The 27,691-nt window shown below is 41.3% G+C and overlaps 1 protein-coding gene across 1 annotated transcript; it reads right to left on the reverse strand.

Annotated features, from left to right (window-relative positions):
* On the reverse strand, nucleotides 1-27,691 carry LEMD2 (LEM domain nuclear envelope protein 2). Its single transcript, XM_075853514.1, has 9 exons — nucleotides 26,644-27,691; nucleotides 13,153-13,193; nucleotides 11,550-11,625; nucleotides 9,092-9,168; nucleotides 8,923-9,002; nucleotides 5,305-5,450; nucleotides 2,518-2,619; nucleotides 2,269-2,371; nucleotides 1-1,015 (listed from the first exon to the last, which is right to left on the reverse strand). Exons 1-9 carry the CDS (start codon nucleotides 27,569-27,571, stop codon nucleotides 895-897), a joined length of 1,674 nt encoding a protein of 557 aa, XP_075709629.1. The 5' UTR covers nucleotides 27,572-27,691; the 3' UTR covers nucleotides 1-894.

The raw sequence follows: 27,691 nt of genomic DNA on the forward strand, positions 1-27,691 counted from the left end.
TAATATACAACATGACTCCTTTATTTCATATTATACAGCACGGTAAGAATCATTGTAATGAATTTTTTGGGCTGCTTCATTGTTATTCTTAAGTGCATCCCGATGACATGAATATAAACGATAGCAGTGGCAGTGAAACAGTTATTTCCAGTACTGCAGGTGTTGTGTTATTCTGCAATAATTGAATTTTCTGCCTCTCTGCTGCTGCTTATAAACAACATCTCTGCTGTGCAGGAGAATAACCACCGTCCAGAACGGAAGCAGCCAAGCGAAGAGACAGCAAGTGTCTAGATCTCCCATGAGCCCCTGCAAAAACAAATTACAACATCTCATACACCACCCCTTTACCCCCCTCTCCCAAACCCCTTCCTACTCATAAAGCAATTACACTTAAACAGTAGCAGAGTGTCTGGTGAAGATGTTGGGGAGAACCTCTTCACCAGACATAGTGGTTGGCATCTTACATAATACAAGAGCAGTGAATGGCAAAAAAGCTAAAAAACACGACATAGGATGCGAGAGAGAATTATTTCACACTTCATAACTAAACACTTGGAAAAGTATTCAGCACTTTACAAAATATTTTAAAAAAAACATTCTACAAAATTACTGCTCTTAACTTTCTACAGTGGAAAGGATTTTGTAAAAAAATGGACATCATAAACTTGTATGTTATAAGGGGCAATATTCTCAACAGCTCGATATTTATTCACGGCTTATAACACTCAGGTAACACGCTGGGTATTTATAGATCTCCATCTCTCACCTAGTATCAAGTTTTCTGCAAGTTAAATACCAAATAAAGCAAATTGCTGCAGAGCACCAACAACGATGAGCTCCATCATTTTATCTGTAGATTGCAGAATATGTGAAGTCGCAGTTCATCTTGGATGTTCATGTCCATCGCCACACCTTCAAATCCTTTCCGGATACACGCTGCATTTCTATCTGGACACGGGTTTCATTCGTTTCAAAATAACGCACCGCACGATCCCAGACTCTTTGTAAAGGTTTCCTGCACATAAGTACAAATTTATTTCTATGTATTCTACTTTGTGTTTGATAACAAGTTTGCATGAGAAAAAAAACATTACGCAGTTCAAGGGCTACATTGTCTTACATTTTTTTCTAGTTTAGTGTGAAGTGCTTACCTTCATTAAAGGGGTATTCCCACCTTAGACATTTATAGCAAATCCACTGGATTTGCCATAAATGTCTGATAGATCTGGGACCCGCCCCTATCCCCCAACAACAAGGGTCACCCGACCCGTGTCATGCCTGGTGGCAGTCGCATCAGACAGTAGAATGAATGGAGAGGTAACCGCACATGTGTGTAGCGCTCTCCATTCTGTTCTATGGGTGATACATAAAACCGCTAAGCAAGTGTAGCTGTATAGTCAGGAAAAGTAAAATCCAGCATCCTTGAATTTCTTTCCATTAACATTTTTGCCATTTTAAATTACCGGTACTTGCCTTCCCATCTACAATAAAATGGTCTCCTGTTGCTTACTGGAGGTTACCCACATGCTACAATTGACAGATCTTTTTAAAAAAAATAGCTATTCCACCATTGTTTTTGCACCCCGTTTACAGCGTGGCATAAAGTTGTAACTTTATTCTGTGGGTCGGTGTACTTACGGCGATACCAAATATTTATACGGTAGGTTTATTTTTAGGATTTGCTAGTTTTACACAAAAAACCTTTTGAAATTATAATTTATTTTTTTTTTGTGTTGCCACATTTCAAGAGCCATAACTTTTTATTTATCCCTTGATGTAGTTGTTTGTTGGCTTGTTTTTTGCGAGACGAGATGGCGTTTGTATTACTACATTTGGGGTACATGGGCCCTATTGATTACCTTTTATTATTTTATTTTTTTTAGAAGGGATTGGAAAAAAATACCCAAAAAAATATTTATGCTTTTTTTTTGTGCAGTGTTCACCATGTGTCTTAAATAACACATCAGCTTAATTGTTAGTGTTGATACAAATCACAGCGATACAATATATATGTATTTTTATTTCTTTATATATACTATTACAAAATAAAACAATTTATGGAAAAAAATGGTTTTAGTTTAGGTGAAAACTTTTTCTTTTCTACTGAACTTTATTTGACATTAATACATCTATTAGTCCCACTAGGGAACTTCACAATGCAATTTTTTGACTGCTTCTATAATGCCTTGGTAGATTGTTTTGCGTTTGCCAGACATTCAAAGATGATGTACCTACGGATTAAAAGGATTTATTTATCTTGCTGCTCACCTGTCTTGAGGAATTATCAATGTATCTCTGACATGCAAGATAGCGACATATGGGTTCTGCTCTCTGTTCAAACGCCAATCCTTGTAGTGATGTTTCACAACATCTTTAAAAAAAAAAAAAAAAAAAAGCATTCTAATAGGTGTTTCTTTTTTTAACGTATATATATGTTCACTTCAATTCATTCCATGAAAGCAACCAGTTAGAATTGCCTGCTGTTGACTACAATATACAATTATATATATATCATACCAATGATTTTCTCTACCATCACAAACATCTGCTTCTCCTCTTCCTCCAAGCTTTGCCAATGATATCTGAGGAAAATCATTATCATCCAAAGAAGGAAGATACCTGGCAAAAGGAATTAAGATGTAAGTCCAAGACACCATTCAATTGAATCATTACATTACACTGCTAATATCTATACATACTTATTTTTGGAGCCAGTGTAAAAACTGCAGTGAAGAAAAGTAACCACCCTCTGAAACTGCTACATAAGCAAATTATTTGTTATTTTTCTAACACTGATGTAACTGAAAGGACATTTAATAGGAATAAAGTAAAATGACACACAAGCATATTGCTGGAAAATTAAAGCCGTTATCATTTCCAATAGAACCCTTAAAGCGTACCTAGCTTTTCAGGTGACTTTCCAGCATAAGCTCTCATGTGTGCACTCTTTTAGCAGTTTTCCTCTCTGCAGACTCTCTCTCTAAACTAGTGGGTGTAGTCTATCGACTATCATATCTTCTATACACTGCCCACATAGAAGAGGAGAATCCTACTCTCCTATCTCTAGCTATCACCTATATGTAGAAGGTGCAGCAACATGGAGGAAATTACACAGCAGCAATGAGCAGTGTAGTTGAGAATCCAGCACTGGGGTGACATAACACTTAGATTCTGCAGCTGCTTCCTAGTGTCTTTCTTCGCCTCTCATTCTGCTCCTTCCTCCCCTCTCCATAGACTTCTCTGGACAGCTGTAACCTGTTTCTTAAGTGAGCTGATAGTCCATCTCCTCTTGAGAATACTGGGGAGGAGGAAAGGAGCCCAACAGTGGAGAAAGGAATTTTTCGCTAAAGCGATATATTACAAAAAGTTTCCTATATTCGTTTGTATCCAATGGATTATGAAAAACAAATAGTCCTTCTGGTGGCGCTCCTGTATCTGCTTTACGTGGTTCTTGGTTCCCAGTCCATTCGGTAAGGAACGATCCACTCTTTTCCATTTAGGTAAGACTTGAAATTTATTACATGTTAGAATAAAAACAAAATAAAAAACTAATAAAAAACAGTACTTGCATGCAACGCGTTTCAACCTAGAACCTAGGTCTTCATCAGGCAATAAAGGCTCTTTCTATTTTGTTTTTATTCTAACATGTAATAAATTTAAAGAGAGTGGATCGTTCCTTACGAAACGGACGGGGAACCAAGAACCACATAAAGCAAATACGGGAGCGCCACAAGAAGGAGTATTTGTTTTCCATAATCCATTGGATATCACCTTTCACCGGAGGCTTTGGTGTTTACCTGCCGCCAGTTCTTACTCCAAGGGCTAGCACACTCTACAATACGAAGTTCAATAGTTGAGTTGTGCCGATGAGTCGGCACAACCTCAAAGAGAGAGTAAACAGTCCACTAGTTGGACTCACTCACGGCGATGAGCTTTTTTTTCAACAATTGTATTACAAACTGTCCAAATAATATCAACTTAGAACAGCGCCTGTTCCTTCTTTTTCCTCTTCCCCTCTCCCATCCCTGTTTTTTTCAAGGATTCTTATATTCGCTTGTACTATTGATTTATGCAGAGTTTGTTGAACAGTTTATGCCCATTTAAGCCATGACAAACCTGTCGATTTTAAATGGCTAACGTGATTAGAAATTTTACTTTGTATGGTAGGGAAATAAGTAACATGTGACACCTTTCTATTCACACCATGTTTTAGGCGTATGCCTTAGATTTCAGTATATTAACTAAATATTTAAAAGAGCACATTCCAACGTATTTTATTTTTTTAGATCAAACTGATCCATATGGACACCAAATGTATGCCCTAAAAACTATCTCCTAACTGAATGTAAAAGCTTGCGGCTGCTGAGGTTGTCCGCCAAAAAATAACATGAATTTGGCAGGCCTTTGCTCCCAGTAGCACACAAGAGTCATAAAATATATTAGGTCTTTTTACCAATGAATGGAGCTCACTGATATTACAATTCATTACATTCCTGGGCAGGGACTCCGCTCTGGTTCAGAGCTTAGTACATCAAAGGCTAAAGATCATTTCAGCACTTGGGAAATAAGGTTCAATAGATGTGGATTGGCAATGGCTAATTTAAAGGAAGTCTGTCAGTAAATTTTACGCTACAAAATGGCTGACACTGCTAGGTAGCTGTCGGGTAACGGATTAGGGACATACCCGCGTACCTGCTGTTACTGCTAGCATTAGTGGAAAAAATAAAAGTTTTATTCAGCCGCACCAGCCAAACTAGGAAGAGTCCTGCATCTAGTGCTCCAACCTCTCCCCTCTCCAAGGCAGTTGATTGACTGTTGAATCAACTGCATAGAACAGGGGAGGGGTTGGAACGCTAGATGCCAATCTATTCCTGGTTTAGCGGGCACAGTAGAATAAAATGTATTTTTTCCAATAATGCATGCAGTAACACCGGTATGTCCCTTATCCGTTACCCTATAGCTACCTAGCAGTGTCAGACGTTTGGTAGCGTACAATCTACTGACAGACATCCTTTAAGTATTCAACTTTGTACAGTGGATGTTAATATTTTTCAATCAAGTGCAAACATCGTTTTTCGAGTGCTGGATTGATCTTTTGAATTTGCAATAACTCAAGGCCAGAGGCCATGCACAGCTAAGGGTCATCATGACCAAATGGATGATGACAAAGACAGTAAATATTTTTATTAAATCTCCATTCCAACCAGAAAAGCTTGTTTTCCCCGTAAAAAAAACCAACAAAATAAAACAACAACTTCTATGGAAACGAATACATTTACAAAAACAAGTTTCGTGTTATTTTACCAAGAAGAGATAAAAATAGGTTAGAAATTGCTGTGTAAAGTGCATTCTTCAGTCGACAAACAAATCCAAGCCTTGGCCGAGACGATTCAAGACAAAAGACGTCAGCCCACGCAGTGACCAGCTCTTCAGTGTCCTCTCCCTTGGCCCTAACCACAATATATGAAAAGATTAATGTCATAAAGCAACGTCACGGAAAAGGCCCCTTCCTTACTGACATGAGCGTAACAAATAAGGGAGTATGTGAGGAAGTGTCTCATTAAAATACATTACAAATTCTTTGGTAATAAGTAGTGGGGAACTTTTGTTGATACACAAATGTATGTACAGTAAGGCATGGTCATACATGCAGATTTAATGGAGATTTTCCATGCGTACTCCAAACCTAAACTTTGCAGCAAACTACAGTGCAATGTAAGTGAATAGCATTTTCAGAAGTACATTCACACATTGCAGCAAAAAAAATAAAAATATACACGGAATATTGAGATTGCTACAGAGTTATGGAGAGGTTTTTCTATGTGAATTTTTCCACAGCAAACTCACCCTGTGTGAACACACCTTAAAACGGACATGTATTTTTTCTAATTTAAAGGGACTCTCCGCTTTGGACAATCCCTACTTGTTAGACGGGTCATTTGACTATAAGCTGATCACAAACTGTCCCGCTGCTGGGACCCCCAGCTTTTAGCCGTAATCTGCGAGGAAACTTGACTAAGGCTACATTCACACGTAGCAGAATTGCTGCAGATTTTGCATCAGTTTCTAAATTTTAAAATACTAAGAACAATATATATATATATATATATATATATTATATATGTATCTTAATACTAAGAACAATAAATATTATATATATATATATATATATATATATATATATAAAATATACAAACAAATTATATATATATGTATATATATATATATATATATATATATATATATATATATATATATATATAAAATACGAAGAACAATATATATATATAAAATCCGAAGAACAATATATATGTACATATATCAAAAATACTAAGAACAATGTGTGTTATATATATATATATTACTAAGAACAAGTATATATAAAATACTAAGAACAATGTGTGTGTATATATATATATATATATATATATATATATATATATATGTGTAAAATACTAAAAACAAATTATATATATAAAATACTAAAGAACAAATTATATATATATATATATATATATATATATATATATATAATAATCTTTATTATTAAAAAAAAAAAAATACACACATACATACATATATACATACATACATACATACATACATACATACACAAACCACACAACAAAAAAACAAACACTATACCAATCTATACTTTCACAATCCTCTGCCGCTCCCTTGGTAACGCTAACTTGGTCCCCTGCCGGACTGTGCATCCCGTGACGTCATTGCTAGAGGCCAGTATGCAGAGACGGCCGGAGGACCAGGGAAGCACTGCCATGGGACCGCCAGGGAAGTAGTAGTAGTGTAGTAATCGCCTGATTATCCGCAGGTGCGGATTGCTGCTGCGGATTTCCCTGCAGCGGTCACTGGATTTGCTGAAGAAACTTTCGCAGCAAATCTGGTATGTGTGCAAGGTAAATTTAGAATTACACACTGCCCTTTTAAATCAATGGGTTGTCTGTAAAATGCAGGATACGTTCCCTAGAGCAAGAGACTCTTTATAATCTTTCTCCACTGTGGCCCAGAAAGATCCGAACAGAGAATCCACCTCTATAATTACAATTCCCTAATAGCATATATGAACATAGGTTTTCAAAACCAGACAAACCCCAAACTATTAAAAGAAAAAAATGGCAGAATTGTTGTTTTATGGTCACCTCGCTTACCAAAAAAAATAAAAAATAAAGGAATATGGCGACAAAATATTTTTTCTTAAATTGCTTTTGCTTTGTAAAAGTAGTACATAATAAAGATAGTTTTCAAAAAACGTTTGATATGTCGTGCAGAAATACTGGAAGTTTTGATCAGTGGGGGTCTGGGTGCGGAGATTGACCCCATCACTGAAAAGAAGATGCAGAAGTGCTCAAATGACCGTTCTGCACAGTTGGCTGTGATCGGCACTCCTCGTCAGGCTGAAGGTGGCCTCACATATAGAACAATATCTATGAGCACGTCTTCAGCCTTATGAGGAGTGCCGATCACAGCCAAAGATGCAGGGCGCTTAGCTGAGAACTTCAGCACCTTCCTCTCAGTGATTGTGGTGGTCTCAGCACCCGGACCCCCACCGATCAAAACTTCTGATATTTCTTTATGACACATCAAAAGTTTTTTGAAAGTGCAGAAACTTTTTAAAGCATTATAATTTGGGTGGAAAAGGAGCTTTGAGATTTAAAGAGGCTCTGTCACCACATTATAAGTGCCCTATATTGTACATGATGTGATCGGCGCTGTAATGTAGATTACAGCAGTGTTTTTTTATTTAGAAAAACTATCATTTTTGACGGAGTTAAGACCTATATAAACTTTATGCTAATGAGTTTCTCAATGGACAACTGGGCGTGTTTTACTATATGGCCAAGTAGGCGTTGTGGAGAGAAGTGTATGACGCTGACCAATCAGTATCATACACTTCTCTCCATTCATTTACACTGCACATAGCGCTATAGCTATATGGCTATGTGCAGCCACATACACAAACACTAACATTACTGCAGTGTCCTGACAATGAATATACATTACCTCCGGCCAGGACGTGATGTATATTCAGAATCCTGACCACTTTTCTGCATTTCTCTATGATTTACAGCATAGCAGGCGTAGTCTCGCGAGATTACGCTGTAAACTGTCATTTACAGCGAGATCTCGCTGTGCATCACAGAGAAGTGCAGAGAAGTGGTCAGGATTCTGAATACACATCCCGTCCTGGCTGGAGGTAATGTATATTCATTGTCAGGACACTGCAGTAACATTATAGTGTGTTTATGTGGCTGCACATAGCGATGTAGCTATATCAGTATGTGCTGAATAAATGAATGGAGAGAAGTGTATGACGCTGATTGGTCTGCATCATACACTTCTCTCTGCAACGCCCACTTGGTCATCGTAAAACACGCCCAGTTTTTCAATGAGAAACTCATTAGCATTGAGCTAATATAGGTCATAACTCCGTCAAAAATGATTGCTTTTCTAAATAAAAAAACACTGCTGTAATCTACATTACAGCGCTGATCACATCATGTACAATATAGGCCACTTATAATGTGGTGACAGAGCCTCTTTAACATACAGCTCACATTTAAGGAAATCCCACTATTGCCCTGAAAGTTTTTGATCAGTTTTTATTTAAAGCGACAAAAACATAAAAGAAATCAATGACACTTTTGCAATTCTCAGCTCTAATCATTAACAGAGATGGACGGTGGAACAGTTACAGCTTATTACACATTATCTTTTGTGGCACAATACACCGATTAGTTTGCTGGGACTGGGGGTTTGGTTGTGGTACAATTAATACCCGCTATGTACTTTGTGGGATATAAAAAATGGCTTTGCATTGTTCCAGATTGGTGGGGCTATTGGTATTTTTACCAACGAGGTTTCAGTTTCTTCATATAAATAGCAGTATGTATTTCTACTCACCAAATGCCAAGATGTCTGTCACTCCTGAGCATCCAGTCCAGGGCAGCATCAAATTTCTCGGCTGCATATCCATTGACATTCTAGTGAGGACACAAGTAAAACAGAGCCAGGAACAGCTAAGAGAATCCAAGGATTATGTTAATGTCACATGCGCCGTATAGCTACTTACCATCACATGCTCTTTGGCGCGGTTGACTGGAATACATTTACTACTCAGACCAGATGGGTTTCCACACTCAAAACTGGCTAACATGAGAATATAAGAAAACAAGTTCAGCTCAGCTAATGCTAACATGACTAGCGTGTACCCCTAGGTTAGTAGTTCTTTCATGACTAACAATATTAAGAAAAACAAATCAGTGCAATTCACGGAGATTAGAATATTGATTTAACTACTATTCTGTAACCAAACCTACACAGAGTAGTGACATATAGTCGTTTTGACTAAATGAAAACCGTAGTAGACTACGGTATTCATCCGTCAAAACGACGGAACCCTTGCAAAACGGAGACAAACAAACCATTGGCACTGGATTCGTCACCATTGAAAACAATGGTGATGGAAGCGGAAACCTATGGTTTTAGTTTGTGTCAGTCTGGGCTCTATTCCAACGGAAAGCTCAGACGGAACGGAGCTCTGACGCGGATATGAACATAGCCTTAGCGACACCTGATACTTACTCGATTTGCATAAGCTTACGGCTTGCCCTTCTTGGTGTTGCAATTTCAATGTTGAGGAGTGTAGGATATAACTGCATCAATGCACTAAACGATGTGAGGAGGCAAACATTTTCTTTTATATATTAAATATAAAGAGATATTTGCCTTAAAGAAAACTATGTATATGTAACTATAAGGCCAGGATCAGTTTCCATGCAGTTTTTTGAGCCACACAAAAGTGGACACAAAATAGAACAAATGCATCAGCCTTGCCTTTATACCTTTCTTTTCCCTTTAAGGTCCACTTCTGGCTTTGACTCAAAACACGGTGATTGAATAGGACATGGGTGGGGGGCTGGGCCAATGGTTACAATTGGAAAACAGAAGGTTAAATATGGGTAAAATAACCCTGAACAAGACCTTAAATTGTACGTTCACCTTTAAATACCATGTCATTTTTAGTTCCAAACTGGTGCTGAATAATTTCTTTCCGATACGGAGCTCATAATCTCCTGCATAGACAAAGAGTTAGGCTCTGTTCACAGTGGCGTCATGGTTCCTGTTTTCGCAGGATCCGAGACAGATATGACTGGTGGAAGACACATAACGCCAGGGTACAAAGAGTCTTAAAAGAGAACACGCAGGCTGCTTGTAGCTGCCACTAGAGGGAGGCTTACTGCATATGGCTAATACATTCATCTCAATAATAAAACAGTATGCATAAGTTCCAAAGCTCCCTCTAGTAACCGCAGCAGGTAGCTAGGCGTTCATTATCTAACTAGGACTATCCAGGTGATTTGGAGCTCTGTATCAGAAAAACTGAGCTCCGACCGCTATAAAGATACATTATAAAATAAATAGGCACAGAATTTAAGGCTTAAAAAACAAAACAGCTGGCTAGACACATACAGTACATTTCACTTGCCATCGCGTTATGATCAGCAGATTTAAGGGGCCACCGCGCTAGTTAAGTGATGTGTTCCCTTCCCAAATTTTCCCTGTAAAGCAATGGTGCAGGTCACCCAGATGTGCAGGGAACTTCAGCCAACCCCACTCACCTGAAAGCTGCATTAACAATTCTGCTGGCCTTAAAGGGAACCTGTCACCAGCATTTCACCTATTAAACCAGCAATACCTGGTGGTAGTGGGTGAAAAATCATTTCTATATAACCTATAATTGTCTTCTTAGTCGGCTCTGTAGCTTTAGTATTCCGTTATCTAGTGTTCCCACACCGTATGCTAATGAGCAGAAAACAGTCAAATCTTCGTTTGAAAGACTTGAGGAATGAAGTTATGAATCTTTTCAGAGTTTACCCCGCCTCCTTACTTTTGATTGACAGCTCCTCGCCTTCCCCCAGCACACAATATCCCACGCTTGTGTATTATTGTCCTCTGCTGGGGTGTGCATACAACGGGACACTGGATTATTACGATAAAAGGCGCGAAACATTTGCAGACCGTTATTTACAGTCGGAGGAGGAGTTTAGAAGAGGGGATAACGACAATGAACTTTTTATAGCAGCGGCCAGTGAGGGATAAGTAAAGCTCAATAGGTGAAATGCTGGTGACAGGTTCCCTTTAAAGCTGAAATCGTCCAGCATTCCATGGCTGAATACAGAGAGCATCCTGGGATTCATAGGCTTTATACCAGGTACTATGTGTCTGTTTCCAATGAGAACCAGCAGAATTGTGAGTTCAGCTCTGGACTATAATAAAAGCTGTGACTAAGGTCCAGAACAAGATAAGTATACAGTTACTCAACTTTGTATGTCAAGTATGTCTATGTGAATGGTGAATATAACATTTAGGGCTTGGCAGGGGAAGCACAGTAGAACTGCTCATTAAATAGCACCTATGGACAGTACATTTAACAGCAGGCTTAGACTTAGATCTGCAGCCGAAAGCCTCTGTAATGCTATGGCACATTATAACAGGTACTTTTTAATAATGGAACAATAAATACGTACCAGCCTCTAAGGACAAAAAATCATACAATTCTGACAGGATTCGGAAAGTAATTTTCTTTTGCTCGGCTTTGCAAAACTGCAGAAATATAGAACGAACTTTAATAAAGAAACATGAATGATTGAGAATTTAAATCCATAAAAGGTAAATCATTGCAATTTCACATGAGCCCTGTAAAACACAGGAACATTCCTTTAATCTGACATTGACAGAAGTTGATGGGTGTTGGATTATAAAATAATCTGGATTATTGGACAGTTATAGAAAAATGAGTAGAGAACCTTCATGAAAAAAGAACTAGAATTTAGTTTTTATAACGAAGGTAATTTCCATTTACGTCTGGTCTTGTGAATTTCCACAATAAGTAGCAATATTAATAATTTTCTGGATCATTGGATGCCGGATTAAATTAATCTTTAGGAATTAAAGGCTGAGTTCACACAGGGCAGATACACTGCGTAATAGCACGCAGCGTATCCGCCCTGTGCGCTGCAGGGAATTCCGGGCAAAAAAGGGGAACCAAACTGTGGTGCAGTTTTTCACCCGGAATGTCCACTGTGAAAAACTGCAGCACTTAGCTGGCCTGCTAGCATGACGTCTCATTACAGGAGACCGCTGCAGCCAATCACAGGCTGAAGCATCATCCCAGGAGGCTGGCCCTCTGACGTCATCCAGCCTGGCCTCCTGGGATGACGTTTCATCCATGTGACTGCAGCTACAGCCTGTCATTGGCTGCAGCGGCGGTCACATGGGATGAAGCGTCATCCCAGGAGGATGAAAAACAGACACCTAGGTAAGCTTAATTTATTTTTCGGAGTTGCGTTTTTTGCAGCGGGATAGCTGTGAACACGCCACCAAAAACGGAACTGCTATTTGATGCGGGGCTTACATCCATGTTAAATTCAATGTGGAAATTCCGCAACAAATAAGCAACGTTTATGTAAATACAATTGACACGGAATAAAACTCTGCACCGCCGGTCAATTTCGGAGCGGTTTATCCGCTCAATATTTACACAGCGTGTGGATGACATTTGTTTTATCTCATCCACTTTGCTGACCCTGTATTTGCTGCGGATTTTCCGCAACTAAATCTGTTGCGGAAAATCCGCAGTATTTACGCAACGTGTGATCTGGCCCTTATGGGGTTACTTCGTACTTGTGTTTGTCTGCACCATTTTATAGCTGAATCTACACTAGACAGATGTGTTAACACGTAACTGAATTTCAATAATTTCTCGCTACGCTTTCTGTAGAGTTCAATAATAAGCTTATGAATAAATAACTTAGAGTCCCTGTGTAAATGAGTTCTAACAAAACATTAAACATTTAGATTTATGTAGCGTGATACTATAGTAGAATATATTCATCAAAAAGCTCTGAGAAAATGAAGTGGGATCTTTATCGATAATGGCCGCTTTGTGAAAAAAGATGGCAACACCCTAATAGTATCTACATAACACAGTGTCTAGTATGCGTATTAAATGAATTGTGAATGCATCACTGTAACAGGCAGTCATTTGTACAGATGTGCACATAAATGAAAATTATATACTTTGCCATAGAAAATAAAAAAAAAGAAATCCATAGAAAATAATACAATTACCGGATCTTCTCTGCTTTTACAGTCAGAAGGAAGCAGTTTTACTGTAAAACAAAATATATAGTGAAAAATACTGAAGCGGTTATTTGCCATCTGTTTATAGACTAGTGCTACGGGCTCTGTATTGCACACCAAACAAGCCTTATCTATCCAAACTGATACTAAGAACTTTACATTAAACAGGTCATAGGTGGTACATATAGGGAGATATGCATGCCTAGTCAAACAGATTGCGTCCAATATAAAATCAGCATAAATAAGCACAGGTTTCTTAGACAGATACCCCATGGCTTCTCCCCCCCCCCCCTCTTATTGACCTTTAATTGGTAAGTCAGGCTATGCTATCCTGACCACTAAAAAGCAAAAGATGCAAGTGTAAAGATAGCCTTGATAGAGGAAAGTGGCATGTTTCCACTCCAGCTTTCAGACTGTAGTTCCCTGCCTCTATCTAAAATTTTGCAAAACCACGTTTCAGTCATCAGAAAATCCATACAGAATAAGGACTCAAATTTGCGTTCCTGGTTTTGTTCTGCTCATCTTTAGAGCAGAACAACGGGTTTACCCGAAGCTTGGGAACAGTCGCATGATGTAAACAAATGACACCCGATGGAACCCATTGTCTACAATGGATTCAGTCAGGCCTCCGCCATGGTTTTTGTAAGTTTGCTGGACATAATAGTGCATCATGCTGCTTTTTTTTTTTTCTTCCAGCAAATCCAACCGAATCTGTGGCGGAAGCCCCTAAGGAAGCCTGCGACACAGATTTGGACCGCCTCTAATACAATAATATTAGATAGAAGGGAGGGAGGAGGGAGATGCAGCTGAAGCATCTCTCCCTCACTGTGTGTGAGGCTGCATGCTGTTAGATGGGAGGAGCAGCAGCAGGTGGGAGAAATTCATTGGCCAGTGCACACTGCACAGATCTGTCACGAGGTCCACTCCGCAAGTATAGAGAAAGAAAACGTCAATTTACAGAAACCAGCAGAGGAAAGGAAAAAATGTCCTAGCATTTGCAGGTTAGACTCAACATTTCTGCATGCCCTAGAGTACATCTATTATATTTGCCTTTGATTTTTTTTACTTTTGCCCGGTGATCCAGCGCAGACCCTCTGGTGGCCCTCCCGGTGATTGTTTACATCCAGGCAGCATGTGACCGCAGCAGTCAATCAGAAGGCTCTGCAGTCATGTGTTGTATTGCTAGCATGAAGCAAGGGATACGATTAGTCACGGCTGAGCCCTCTGATTAGCTGCAGTGGTCACATGCTGCCTGAATATAAACAATCACCGGGAGGTCCGCCGGAGTGTCAGCGCTGGATCGCCGAGGGAAAGGGATAGGTGGGTACTGGCTGTTCTTTTATTTAAGAACATTTGCAGCCATATATGAAAAATTTGAACAACCCGGATAACCCCTTTAAATAGTGGCTTTTATGTGAGAGTATGTGCATACATTGATGTGAATGGCCTTGGTAGTCATGGCAGTGCCCCATAGTAAGGGCAAAATCACACGAGACATTAATTGTGCAGCGGATCTGCAACTTTCCGTTACTGCACCATGGCAAGACCATACGAAAATCCATGTATTTTTTGAGGCTTAATGTAATTGCAAAAATAACTGGATGTACTTATGTGCAGTTCTGCCATGGTGCAGCAATGGTGTGTTCCTGTCATACCTATACCTACCCAGTGTGAAACTTGTGTCTAGTATATTTCCCCCCCTCCCAAAGTCCATTCCAGTAACCACAGCCACAATTCCCCCCCAGTGCCCTCCACCTCTCAGTAATCTGCTCCATGCATGCCAAATGTTGAAAGTGCAGGGAGATAGAACCCAGTCGCCAGAGATATGGCAACTGGGATTTTTCTAGACCTGCCTTATAATAACATTGAACTTAGAAAAAAAAACAGTGTGGTCATGCTACAAGTAGGTAGACTTCCCTAATGCAAAGTATGTTGCATGACATAAAAAAACGCTTCTAGTAATGGCATGTATTGCAAGACAATGAACTTGATGAATAACCTTTTATCTAATATTTGTTTGAACTGTAGTTTAGCTTTATTTCTCTCCACCCATCCCAGTCATACTCATTGGGAAGTTGAAATTTATGGTGATCTTCTGTGAGGTCCTTAAGGCCCTTTTACACCAGCCGATAAGTGGCTGGTGCAGCCGAGCACCGATCAAGGAGACACCGTTGATCGGCGCTCATTTGCTCCGGTCACATGGAGTTATGGATGGGGACGAGCGGTCGTTACTCCAATCACTCGTCCCCATCCATTATCATAATGTCGGCAGCGCTTCTCCCTGTTTACAGGGAGATGTGCTGCCGACAACGATAAGCTTTTAATTTTTTTTAAACGATACGCCCAGCAGATGATCGTTCATCTGCTGATCGATGCGCTGTTTACAGAGGGCAATTCTTGGCAATGAGCGTTCTATGAACACTAGTCTGCCCGATAGTATAAAACCCCCTTTACACTACTGCTTTAGCTGTTCCTCTGCCTGCAGAACTGACATGGATGGGGACACATAGGCCACTAGTCCCATTCCCCTATTAAAGGGGGTTTACACCTATTTGCCTTCAGTATTTAACATCTTTGGGAACAGTGACAAGGTATTAAAATACGGACTCTAAAAATGACATTCTCCAAGGCCTACATCAAGTTCTCCATTCCTCTTTTTTACATTGAATTCAACGGGAGAACAGATGGAAAAAGTGGACAAACAGGTCATCAATTTTAGTCGTCTTTACATCTTTCATCCCCTTGGAGTCAATTTGTGACATGTGTCAGGACGGATGTTCTTATCTGAGGCCTCATGCACACGAACTTATTTTTTTTCCTCCCGTAAATACTGGCGTAAATATGGGTCCGGAGTCACCAGTATTCCACCCGTATTTACAGACCCGTTTTCTCTGCACTAATCGGCAGCCCCTTCTCTCTATCAGTGCTGGAAAGAGAGAAGGGGCAGCCCTTTCGGGCAGAGTTTCCGCAGCGATTGACAGTAAAAGAAGTTCATATGTACCGTTGTCTTGGTGACGTGTCCCTCTTTTGACATCCAGTCCGACCCCCCTGGATGACGCGTCAGTCCATGTGACCGCTGCAGCCTGTGATTGGCTGCAGCGGTCACACGGGATGAAACGTCATCCCGGGAGGCCGGACTGGAGGAAGAAGCAGGTAAGTTAACGTTTAATACTATTAACTCCAGCGGTAGTCACTGTCCCGGGTGCTGAAAGAGTTACTGCCGATCAGTTAAGTCTTTCAGCACCCTGGACAGTGACTATCCCCTGATGTCACATAGCAACGCTCCCGTAATTACGGGAGCACCATAGACTTCTATAGGCCTGCCCGTGCCGTAATTACAGTCTGAAATAGGACATGTTCTATATTTTTCAACGGCACGGGCACCTTCCCCGTAAGCATACGGGAAGGTCCCCGTGGCCAATAGAAGTCTATGGGCCCGTAATTACGGGCGTTTTTACGTTCGTGTGCATGAGGCCTGACAGAAAACCTTTGCAAGCAGGAGAAAAAGATGGCTGTTTTGCAAACTTTTGGGACAAAGCGAATTGCCATTTAAAAACAATATTATCAGAATGAACATCTTTTTCCCTGCAGTTTGCATCGTAAACAGCAGTGGGTACTGACCCTAAAAGCCCTATTACACAGACCAATTATCGGGTGAAGGAGCGTTCATACAACCACTCGTTCCAGATCACTGCCCTGCGTAAATAGGTCATAGATCAGCCGATAAACAGGCAAACGCTCGTGTATCGGCTCATCGGATGTTTTATGCAGCCCAAAAAATGTTTGCTAGTCGGCAGCACATTGTGTGACATGACAATGACTCGTTCCTATACTTAACGACAATTGCTCTAATCAGCTCTCCTTTCAAAGGTGGTAAACACGGGCAATATCTGGCTGCAGAAAACCACCTTTGTAAGGTTTTGGCAGAGCCACTATTTTGTCAGTCATGGAATGAAATCCAATGGTGGCCTTATTCGCATTATGCATATACAAACAGAACTCTAGATGTCAGATTTCTGAAGTATGACAAAGGGAATGCAGTAAAATTCACGATTTAGAGTTTTTAGATTGTGGGTGGATTTAGACATAAATTGAAAATAAAAACTATCATACACCATCATTTACAGCATGCTGGCCTTGTAAGTCACCGTACTGCTTCCATAAACTAGATATCCCAACAACATTAAAAACACTGTAAACCCCAGCGCCAGGGGAAATAGTCAAGTAAGGGTGTGATGAACATAGAAATCCAAGCAGACAAGATAAATCAAACAAGGTCAGGCAGGCTGACAGATACAGCAAGTTAGTGTACTGAGCCTGTCAGCTGGGGGAGGGGGTCACGTCTTTATCCACAAGGCCCTGGTGTGTGACTTGTATAATGTAACAAGGGGCAATAATATGGCTACTAACCATATATCAGCATGCATACAGAGGGCAACATTACCAGTCATGTGGGGAATTTATTAAAACTGGAGTTTTACATAAGCTGTGACAAATTTATTAAGAGGCGCACACTTCTTAAGAAATTGGTGGGGTCTTTGGCTGTCTGTGCCACTGTGCCAGTTTCTGCCATAAATGATAGTAAATACATAGGATTGCAAGTGGCCCCACCCCTTCTGCTAAGCTTTGCCCTCTTTAAAAAAAAATAAGTATTGAGAGCTGTTTGCAGACCTGATAAATATCACGGTATTAAATTACATCATAAAGATCATGCCCCCTTCCCCCAACACTCAGGACTCACTGTCAGCCGGAGGAGAGGCACTACAAAGCTAAAAAAATAGCTTTCACATGTAGTGATGTGAAAGTACGAAACATAAAAAACTTCATTAAAGAGGCTCTGTCACCAGATTATAAGTGCCCTATCTCCTACATAATGTGATCGGCGCTGTAATGTAGATAACAGTGGTTTTTATTTAAAAAAAACTATCAATTTTGACGGAGTTGATTTATGCTAATGACTTTCTTAACCCCTTCCCTCTTTAGCCACTTTTGACCTTCCTGACCGAGCCTCATTTTTCAAATCTGACATGTGTCACTTTATGTGGTAATAACTCCGGAATGCTTTCACCTATCCAAGCGATTCTGAGATTGTTTTCTCGTGACACATTGGACTATGTTACTGGCAAAATTTGCTCGATATGTTCAGTATTTAATTGTGAAAAACACCAAAAATTAGCGAAAAATTGCAAAAATTAGCATTTTTCTCAATTTAAATGTATCTGCTTGTAAGACCGGCAGTTATACCACACAAAATTGTTGCTAATTAACAAACCCCATATGTCTACTTTAGATTGGCATTGTTTTTTGAACATCATTTTATTTTTCTATGACATCACAAGGCTTAGAACTTTAGCAGCAATTTCTCACATTATCAAGAAAATTTCAAAAGGCTATTTTTACAGGGGCCAGTTCAGTTGTGAAGTGACTTTGAGGGCCTTATATATTAGAAACCCTCGATAAGTCACCCCATTTTAAAAACTTCACCCCTCAAAGTATTCAAAACAGCATTTAGAAAATGTCTTAACCCTTTACACATTTCACAGGAATTAAAGCAAAGTAGAGGTGAAATTTACAAATTTCATATTTTTTTACAGAAATAAATTTTTAATACAATTTTTTTTAAAACACAGAAGGTTTTACCAGAGAAATGCAACTCAATATTTGTTGCCCAGTTTCTGCAGTTTTAGGAAATATCCCACATGTGGCCGTAACGTGCTACTGGACTGAAGCATCGGCCTCAGAAGCAAAGGAGCACCTAGGGGATTTTGGGGCCTTATTTTTGTTAGAATATATTTTAGGCACCATGTCAGGTTTGAAGGGCTCTTGCGGTGCCAAAACAGTGGAAATCCCCCAAAAGTGACCCCATCTGGGAAACTAGACACCTCAAGGAAATGATCTAGGGGTGTAGTGAGCATTTTGACCGCACAGGTTTTTTACAGAAATTATTGGAAGTAGGCCGTGAAAATTAAAATCAACATTTCTTCAAAGAAAATGTAGGTTTAGCGGTTTTTTTTCTCATTTCCACAAGGACTAAAGGAGAAAAAGCACCGCAAAATTTGTAAAGCAATTTCTCCCGAGTAAAACAATACCTAACATGTGGTAATAAATTGATATTTGGACACACGGCAGGGCTTAGAAGAGAAAGAGCGCCATTTGGCTTTTGGAGCTCAAATTTAGCAGGAATGGTTTGAGAGGCCATGTCACATTTACAAAGCCCCTGAGGGGACAAAACAGTGGAAACCCCCCACAAGTGACCCCATTTTGGAAATAACACACCTTGAGAAATTCATCTAGGGGTATAGTGTGCGTTTTGACGCCACAGGTTTTTTGCATAAATTATTGGAAGTAGGCTGTGAAAATGATAATCTAAATTTTTTCAAAGAAAACGTAGGTTTAGCTAATTTTTTCTCATTTCCAGAAGGACTGAAGGAGAAAAAGCACCACAAAATTTGTAAAGCAATTTCTCCCGAGTAAAAGAATACCCCACATGTGGTAATAAACGGCTGTTTGGACACACGGCAGGGCTTAGAAGGGAAAGAGCACTATTTGGCTTTTTGAGATCACATTTAGCAGGAATGGTTTGCGGAGGCCATGTCACATTTGCAAAGCCCCTAAGGGGACAAAACAATGAAAACGCCCAAAAAGGGACTCCATTTAGGAAACTACACCTCTTGAGGAATTCATCTAGGGGTGTAGTAAGCATTTTGACCCCACAGATGTTTCATAGAATTTATTAGAATTAGGCAGTGAAAATAAAAACAGTCCTTTTTCTTCAATAAGACGTAGCTTTAGCGCAAATTTTTTGATTTTCTCAACAAATAAAGGAAAAAAAGAACCCAACATTTATAAAGCAATTTCTCCCGAGTACGGCAATACCCCATATGTTGTCATAAACTGCTGTTTGGGCAAACGGCAGGGCTCAGAAGGGAAGGACCGCCATTTGGAGTGCAGATGTTGCTGGATTGGTTTCTGGGCACCTGTGGGCCCAAAACAGTGGAAACCCCCCAGAAGTGACCCCATTTTGGAAACTACACCCCTCAATGCATTTACCAAGGGGTGTAGTAAGCATTTTAACCCTGCAGGTGTTTTGTAGAAATTAGTGTTCACTCGATGTTGCAGAGTGAAAATGGGATTTTTTTCCATAGATATGCCAATATGTGGTGCCCGGCTTGTGCCACCATAACAAGACAGCTCTCTAATTATTATGCAGTGTTTCCCGGTTTTAGGAACACCCTACATGTGAGCCTAATCTTTTGCCTGGACATATGACAGGGCTCAGGAGTGAAGAGTACCATGCGGAGTGGAGGCCTAATTTGGCGATTTACAAAGTATTGGTTCACAATTGCAGAGGCTCAGATGTGAAATAATAAAAAGAAACCCCTGAAAAGTGACCCCCATTATGGAAACTACACCCCTCAAAGCATTTATTAAGGGGTGTAGTGAGCATTTTAACCCCACAGGTCTTTTCCATAAATGAATGTGCTGCGGATAGTGCAAATTAAAAATTTATATTTTTCCCTAGATATGCCATTCAGTGGCAAATATGTCATGCCACGCTTATGACGGTGGAGACACACACCCCTAAAATTGTTAAAAGGGTTCTCCCGGGTAGGACGATGCCATATATGTTGAAGGAAACTGCTGTTGGGCACGCTGTAGGGTTCAGAGCCGAGGAAGCGCCATTTGGCTTTTGGAGAGCGGATTTTGCTTGGTACTATATTTGTTTGAGTATTGCTGGTGTTTTATAATGTGGGGGTACATGTAAGCGGGGCGGAGTATATAAGGGGCATAGTCAGGTGGTATAAAAAAATACAAAATAATCCATAGATGTGTGTTACGCTGTGAAGCAATCCTTTCTGCACAGGCCAGTGTCGCACTGATAAATGGTGTCATTTCTTATCCCCCTTTTGGTCCACACTCCGCACCTTTTGTAGTTTGGGGAATTTTGCTGGGAAAGTGTTGTCCTGGTATAATACGGCCACCGTCGCTTCCAGCGGATATGTTTGGGCCCTCCCCTTCTTGGTTCCCTAATTTTAGGTCCTTGATAAATCGCCTCTTGAAACAGAAGAAATGTTCCCCTCGGGCACAACTGCATATTTTTTTATTTCCTGACTTATTGGAGCCATAACTAATTTTATTTTTCATAGACGTAGCGGTATGAGGGCTGGTTTGTTGCGGGACGAGCTGTAGTTATTATTGGTACCATTTTGGGGTACATGTGACTTTTTGATCACCTTTTATCCTATTTTTTGGGATGCCAGGTAAACAAAAAAACGCAATTCTGGCACAGCTTTTTTATACAGCGTTCACCATGCGTTATAAATTACATGTTAACTTTATTCTGCGAGTACGATTCCGGCGATACCTAATTTATAGCACTTTTTTATGTTTTACAACTTTTTGCACAATAAAATTACTTTTGTAAAAAGAATGTATTTTTTCTGTCGCCAAGTTGTGAGAACCATAACTTTTTAATTTTTACATTTTTTTTGTCGACGGAGGTGTATGAGGGCTTGTTTTTTGCGGGACGAGCTATAGTTTTTATAGGTACCATTTTTGGATACGTGCGACTTTTTGATCACTTTTTATTCTAATATTTGTAGGGCAAAGTGACCAAAAAACAGAAACTCTGGTAAAGTTTTTTTTTACGCTGTTCACCGCGTGCAATAAATAATATAATATTTTGATACCTCAGGTTGTTACGGTCGTGGCGATACCAAATACATATGGTTTATTATTATTTTTCAATAATAAAGGACTTGATAAGAGTAAAAAGGGGGATTGTGTTTTATTTTATTACTTGAAACTTTTATTGTTTTCCAACTTTTATTTTTTGCACTTTTTTTTACACTTTTCTTCAAGTCCCACTAGGGGACTTGAAGGTCCAACGGTCAGATTTTTTTCATTCACTGACAGCAAGCCGATTAGGCTTCGCCTCCCGGCGGGGCCTAATCGGCTTCCGTAATGGCAGAGCAGGAGACCATTGTGTCTCCTGTTGCCATAACAGCAGTCGCCAGTCCCGATTGCCTGTCAGGGCTGGCGATCTGCTAGTAACCGCTACGATGCAGCAATCGCTTTCGATTGCTGCATCGAAGGGGTTAATGGCAGGGATCGGAGCTAGCTCCGGTTCCTGCCGTTACAGGTGGATGTCAGCTGTAACATACAGCTGACTTCCACCGCTGATGACGCCGGATCAGCTCCTGACCCGGCGCCATCTTGCCGGCAGCTACGGAAGCCGATCAGGCTCCGCCGCGGGGCGGATCTTGACCGGCTTCGGTGCTAGGCAGACCGGGAGGCAAGTATTAGGCCTCCGGTTGCCATTGCAGCCACCGGAACCCCGGCAATTTCATTGCTGGGGGCTCCGATGAGCTGCAAACACCTTAAGTGCAGCGATCGCGTTTGAGCGCTGCACTTAAGGGGTTAATGGCGGGGATCGAAGCTAATTTCGGTCCCCGCCGTTACAGTCGGATGTCAGCTGCAAGATACAGCTGAGATCCGACGATGATGGAACCGACTCAGCTTCTGAGCCGGTGCCAAACAATTGCCGTAAATGTACGGCATTTTGCGGGAAGTCAATGCTTTCCATGACGTACGGCAAATGTCGGGAAGGGGTTAATGGACAACTGGGCGTGTTTTACTTTTTGACCAAGTGGGCGTTGTGGAGAGAAGTGTATGGCGCTGACCAATCAGCCTCATACATACACTTCTCTCCATTCATGTAATCAGCACATAGTGATCTTTCTAGATCATGTTGCGCAGTCACTTACTCACACATTAACGTTACTGAAGTGTGGAACTTACAGCACACAGCAAGCGTGATCTCGCTGGAAGCTGTCATTTAAAGCGTGATCTCGCGAGATCACGCTTGCTGTCATTAAGTCCCACACAAACGTTACCAAAGTGTCGGGAGTGTGAATAGACATCGCGTCCTGGCTGGAAGGAATGTCTATTAACTCTCAAGACACTTCAGTAATGTTAATGTGTGAGTAAGTGACAGCACATCGTGATCTAGCAAGATCACGATGTGCTGAGTACATGAATGGAGAGAAGTATATGACGCGGATTGGTCAGCGTCATACTCTTCTCTCCACAACGCCCACTTGGTCAATGGTACAACACGTCCAGTTGTCTATTAAGAAAGTCATTAGCAGAAATCTAAAATGTATCGTTTTTCTAAATAAAAACCACTGCTGTAATCTACATTACAGTGCCAATCACATTATGTAGAAGATAGGGCACTTATAATGTGGTGACAGAGCCTCTTTAAGCAAGTTGCAAGAAGTTAGTAAAGTCTCCATTCACAAGACCCGTGGTGTGCCGGCTGTTAAATTATACCCTCGCTACACTGTGCAGGTCTGCACAGCAAGGCTGACAAGTGATTGCAGAAAACAGGACGTGTTCGCATATTGTGTCTGTTCTACTGGCTAGTTTTATAGAAGCACTCCAGCGATTATTTATTTTTTCCCACCTTTATAGTTCAGCATGGGCTGCTATAAAATAATGTAGATGCGCTCGTGTATACCTGTTCTAGTGGGTGCGCCATTTATGGGTTGTCTGCCATCTTGGTTCCTTCTTCCCCTCTGTTAGGGTTCCCCTAATGCAGCCTACATTTCCCATGATGCTTCTGGCTTGGCAGAGGGGGCGGAGTCTCATCACACTGCACTTGCTCTGCTCGGAGTCCAATCTAGTGCAGCAAGTGATAGGTCAGTGACACTGCTGTACTCACACTGCAGTCTCAGTGTATCTTTATCTTGTCTACTCTGTATTCTGCTAGTGATAGATTTCTCCATGTCAGTCCTTACAAGCAGCATAGAAATACACTCGACGTAGACAGTATAGACAGGCAGTGAGAGTCAGGGGTGGGTATAAGGGTATGTTCACACGCAGAGTCAAAAACGTCTCAAAATAAAGAGGCCAATGTTAGGCCTCCAGTTGATTTTCAGACGTTTTTTGTGCCACTCGCGATTTTGGCTGCATTTTTTACGCCCGTTTTTGGAGCTTTTTTCAATAGTCTATGGAAAACTGCTCCAAAAACGTCCCAAGAAGTGTCCTGCACTTCTTTTTCGCTGCCTTTTTTTATGCGTAAAAAAACGCCACGAAAAACGCTTCGTTGGAACAGAACGCCGTTTGACCATTGAAATCAATGGGCAGATGTTTGGAGGTGTTCCGCTTCCGAAAAACAGCCGAAAATAGGCCGTGTGAACATACCCAAACGCTGCAGCTAATCATTGTATGGACTCACCTATTATATTACTACACTGCTGGTCTAGGCCTAGTTCACACAGAGTTTTTTTGCAGGCAGAAAAATCTGCCTCAAAATTCCTTTTTCCAGAAAATGGCTCGGCTCGCAGGAAAAAAAGCCTCCGTCTCCTATTGAAATCAATGGGAGGTGTTTTCAGCCATATTTTATGGCGGTTTCTACACCAAAAAAACAATGTGAACATACCCTTAGATAGGGGATAAATAATCTCTTCAGCAGTATTATATGCATGGGGGGAGACATACAAGGAGGGTGGAGCTGGTGGTCTCAGGGCTGCAGGAGGGGTTTGATAGGGGATGATGTAATCCTGTAGTTCACAGGAAGTCAGACACACAGGAGACTGACCTCCTGTCTACACAAGAGCACGGTCTATTCTGGTGGTCAGACGGAGATCACATGATACAGCTGCCCAGAACTAAAGTGTAAATGTATAGATGCAACTGAGCTGGGAAGAAACAAATGACACTGCTGGAATATTTCTGGTTGAGTTAGCATTATATGTGAATAATAAGAATTTGCTGTAGTGTTTCGACATAAATGAGAATGTTTCTAGTTATTTTTTTTATGTGGAGTGTCACATAAAAAATAGAAATCTAAAAATCCACCCAACAAAATGTTTTTTATAAACAAAAAACACCTGATTTAAATAAGATGTCATTCTTTTATTATTATACATTCGCTTTAAAGAAAATCTGTCCCGATGCCACATGATTTCTATATGGTCTCTGGTGACACATTCTCCTAACTTTTTGGGTGCGGGCATTGAAACGATCAACACCGGCAAATAGTTGTGAGCATGTTGTTTCACTGCACCCGCAAGAGCTCCTGAACGAAAGGAGAACTTTTTTTTCACAACTTTCTTCAACAGGCAAAAGAAAAAAACGGAGTGTTTTTTCCCCAAAAAACGTGTAAAAAAAAAAAAAACACCTCCGCCTCCCATTGAAATGAATGAGAGACAAAAAGTCTCTCCTGGCAATGCCATAGAAACGCATCCTTGCTCTCCTGGCTGGTCTCTGTACAGCCGGCTTCCGGTGATTGGCTGCAGCGGTCACGTGATTAAACGCCATCACAGGACTCCTAGCATCGTACATCACTATGATGCTAGGAGCCCGGCTCCCTGCACTGTGTTTGGTCCGGGTCTTCCGGCCGAAATACGTTCCGTACATTACGGACGTAACATGGTCGTGTGAACCCAGCCTAAACGCTGCAGAATTTCCGCACTGAAAGCGTGGTCGATAATTCTCGAGTGTATACGCCATGTGTGAACATACCCTTAACCCCTTTGTGCAACACAACGTAATTTCACGTCCTGGTGCGAGGGGTGATGTATGGAGCGGGGTCACACGCTGAACCCGCTCCATACACTGCGGGTGTCAGCTGTGTATTATAGCTGATACCCAGGACTAATGGCCAGGAAAAGCAATCGCACGGTTCCTGGTCGTTTAACCCCTTTAGTACTGCAATCAATCGCGACTGCAGCATCTAATGCATTAGAAAAGTGGGGGTGGCCCCCTCCGACAGCTCACCCCCCCTTACGCAAGACAGTACCCATTGACTTTAATCGGTTCCCGTCAAGGCTTCTGTCATTTTGCTGGTCAAAATACGCTATTTTGCATGGCAAGAACAACAGAATCTGTGACAGAAGCCCCCGACGCAGATGTGAACAGGGCCTTACACATATGTTAATCAGCCAAACACCCTGCAGTGACAATCCTTGTAAGATCAAGCAGAGACAGGCATTGACCTTTCTGGACTGTATAAGCTTCGTTCACATCTGCGTTGGGACTCCGTTCATGGGTTTTGTCTGAGCTTTCCATCAGGGGAACCCATGAAAGGAATCCAAACAAACAAAAGGAAACCATAGGTTGATTTCAACGGTGGCGGATCTGGCGCAAATAGTCTCCGCTTGTCACCGTTGTGTAAGGGGTTGTTGTTTTGACGGAATCAATAGTGCAGTCGACTACGCTATTCATTCTGTCAAAACTACAGAACCCTTAAACCACGAGTGACAAACGGTAACCATTTGCACCGGTTCCGTCTCCATTGAAATCAACCTATGGTTTCCGTTTGTTTCAGTTAGAATTCCGTTCATGGGTTCCCTAACAGAAATTTCAGACTGAACCCATGAACGGAGTCCCAATGCAGATGTGAACGAAGCCTTAAATAAGTAAATATATTGCTGGATATAAAGTGATGTTTATTTATAGCACTGAACTTACTGTCATTGTCCTTTGAGGTACTCAGGACGCCACTCTTCATAACTAGGATGCCAGTGAAGACCAAAATCAGGATCACACACAGCATCCACAGCAGTCTTGACAGGTAATACTCAAGCCTTTTGGACCAGGCTGGCTTCAAATGGGAAACTTTTTCATGCCTCAGGCCAGAATGAGTCTTGTGGGATAAGGAGTCCAGCGCAGTCCTACTGCTGGAGACATATGGACTGGTGCTCTGGTGCCTGCTGATGTCACCTATGGGTCTGTACCTCACTTCGTCACCTGAATAACTATTAACGCCAAGGGACCTGTCCGCAATGTTGTCACTAGAATACCTATTAAAGCTCCTCTCAGGGATGTCACTAGAATACCTATTATAGGCAATAGAGCTCCTCTCAGGGATGTCACTAGAATACCTATTATAGGCAATAGAGCTCCTCTCAGGGATGTCACTAGAATACCTATTATAGGCAATAGAGCTCCTCTCAGGGATGTCACTAGAATACCTATTATAGGCAATAGAGCTGCTCTCAGAGTGGTCACTTGGCCTCTTCCATAGAGCACTCTCCTCGGTACGAACAGGTGAGGAGATGCTTGTCACGGCGGGATACCAGCTGTCATCTGGTCTATCCGCCCTCCGGTTGCTCTCTTCCCAGGACGCTCTCTCGTCATTGTGCTGGTACTGTCCATGAGATCTCCGCCGGTCAGATGCATGTGTCTCCTCATCCTCCGCGTCGCTTTCATCGCGGGGCTGTTGGTGCCAGGTTCTCCTGGGATTGTCGCTGCTGTTTCGCGGTTTCTTAGCGCGTAACTTCTCAAGCTTCTTCTTCAGGACAGTTCGGGTGCTGTCTGTTACGGGACCCGGCGTAAAGCCCAGCGATATCAGCTCCCTTCTGAGCTTTTCGTCAGACATCTTTCCAGCGAGTAACATGACGTCACTTCCGCCGCGCCTTGAGTCTATTTCGTACGCAATAGCTGAGAACCCGGAGAAGCCATGTTTAGGGAGGGCAAAGAGTCCGGCTTAGGTAGACTCTCGAGGGACCAGGAAGTT

This window comes from Rhinoderma darwinii, chromosome 2 (genome assembly GCF_050947455.1).
Source record: "Rhinoderma darwinii isolate aRhiDar2 chromosome 2, aRhiDar2.hap1, whole genome shotgun sequence".
Lineage (NCBI taxonomy): Eukaryota > Metazoa > Chordata > Amphibia > Anura > Rhinodermatidae > Rhinoderma > Rhinoderma darwinii.

Coding starts and splice junctions, on each gene's coding strand:
- LEMD2 (XM_075853514.1), bottom strand. CDS start 27,571: ATGTTACTCGCTGGAAAGATGTCTGACGAAAAGCTCAGAAGGGAGCTG. Junction 13,194..26,643: donor TACCTCAAAGGACAATGACA/GTAAGTTCAGTG, acceptor TTTGTTTTACAG/TAAAACTGCTTCCTTCTGAC. Junction 2,372..2,517: donor GATGGTAGAGAAAATCATTG/GTATGATATATA, acceptor TTTTTTTTAAAG/ATGTTGTGAAACATCACTAC.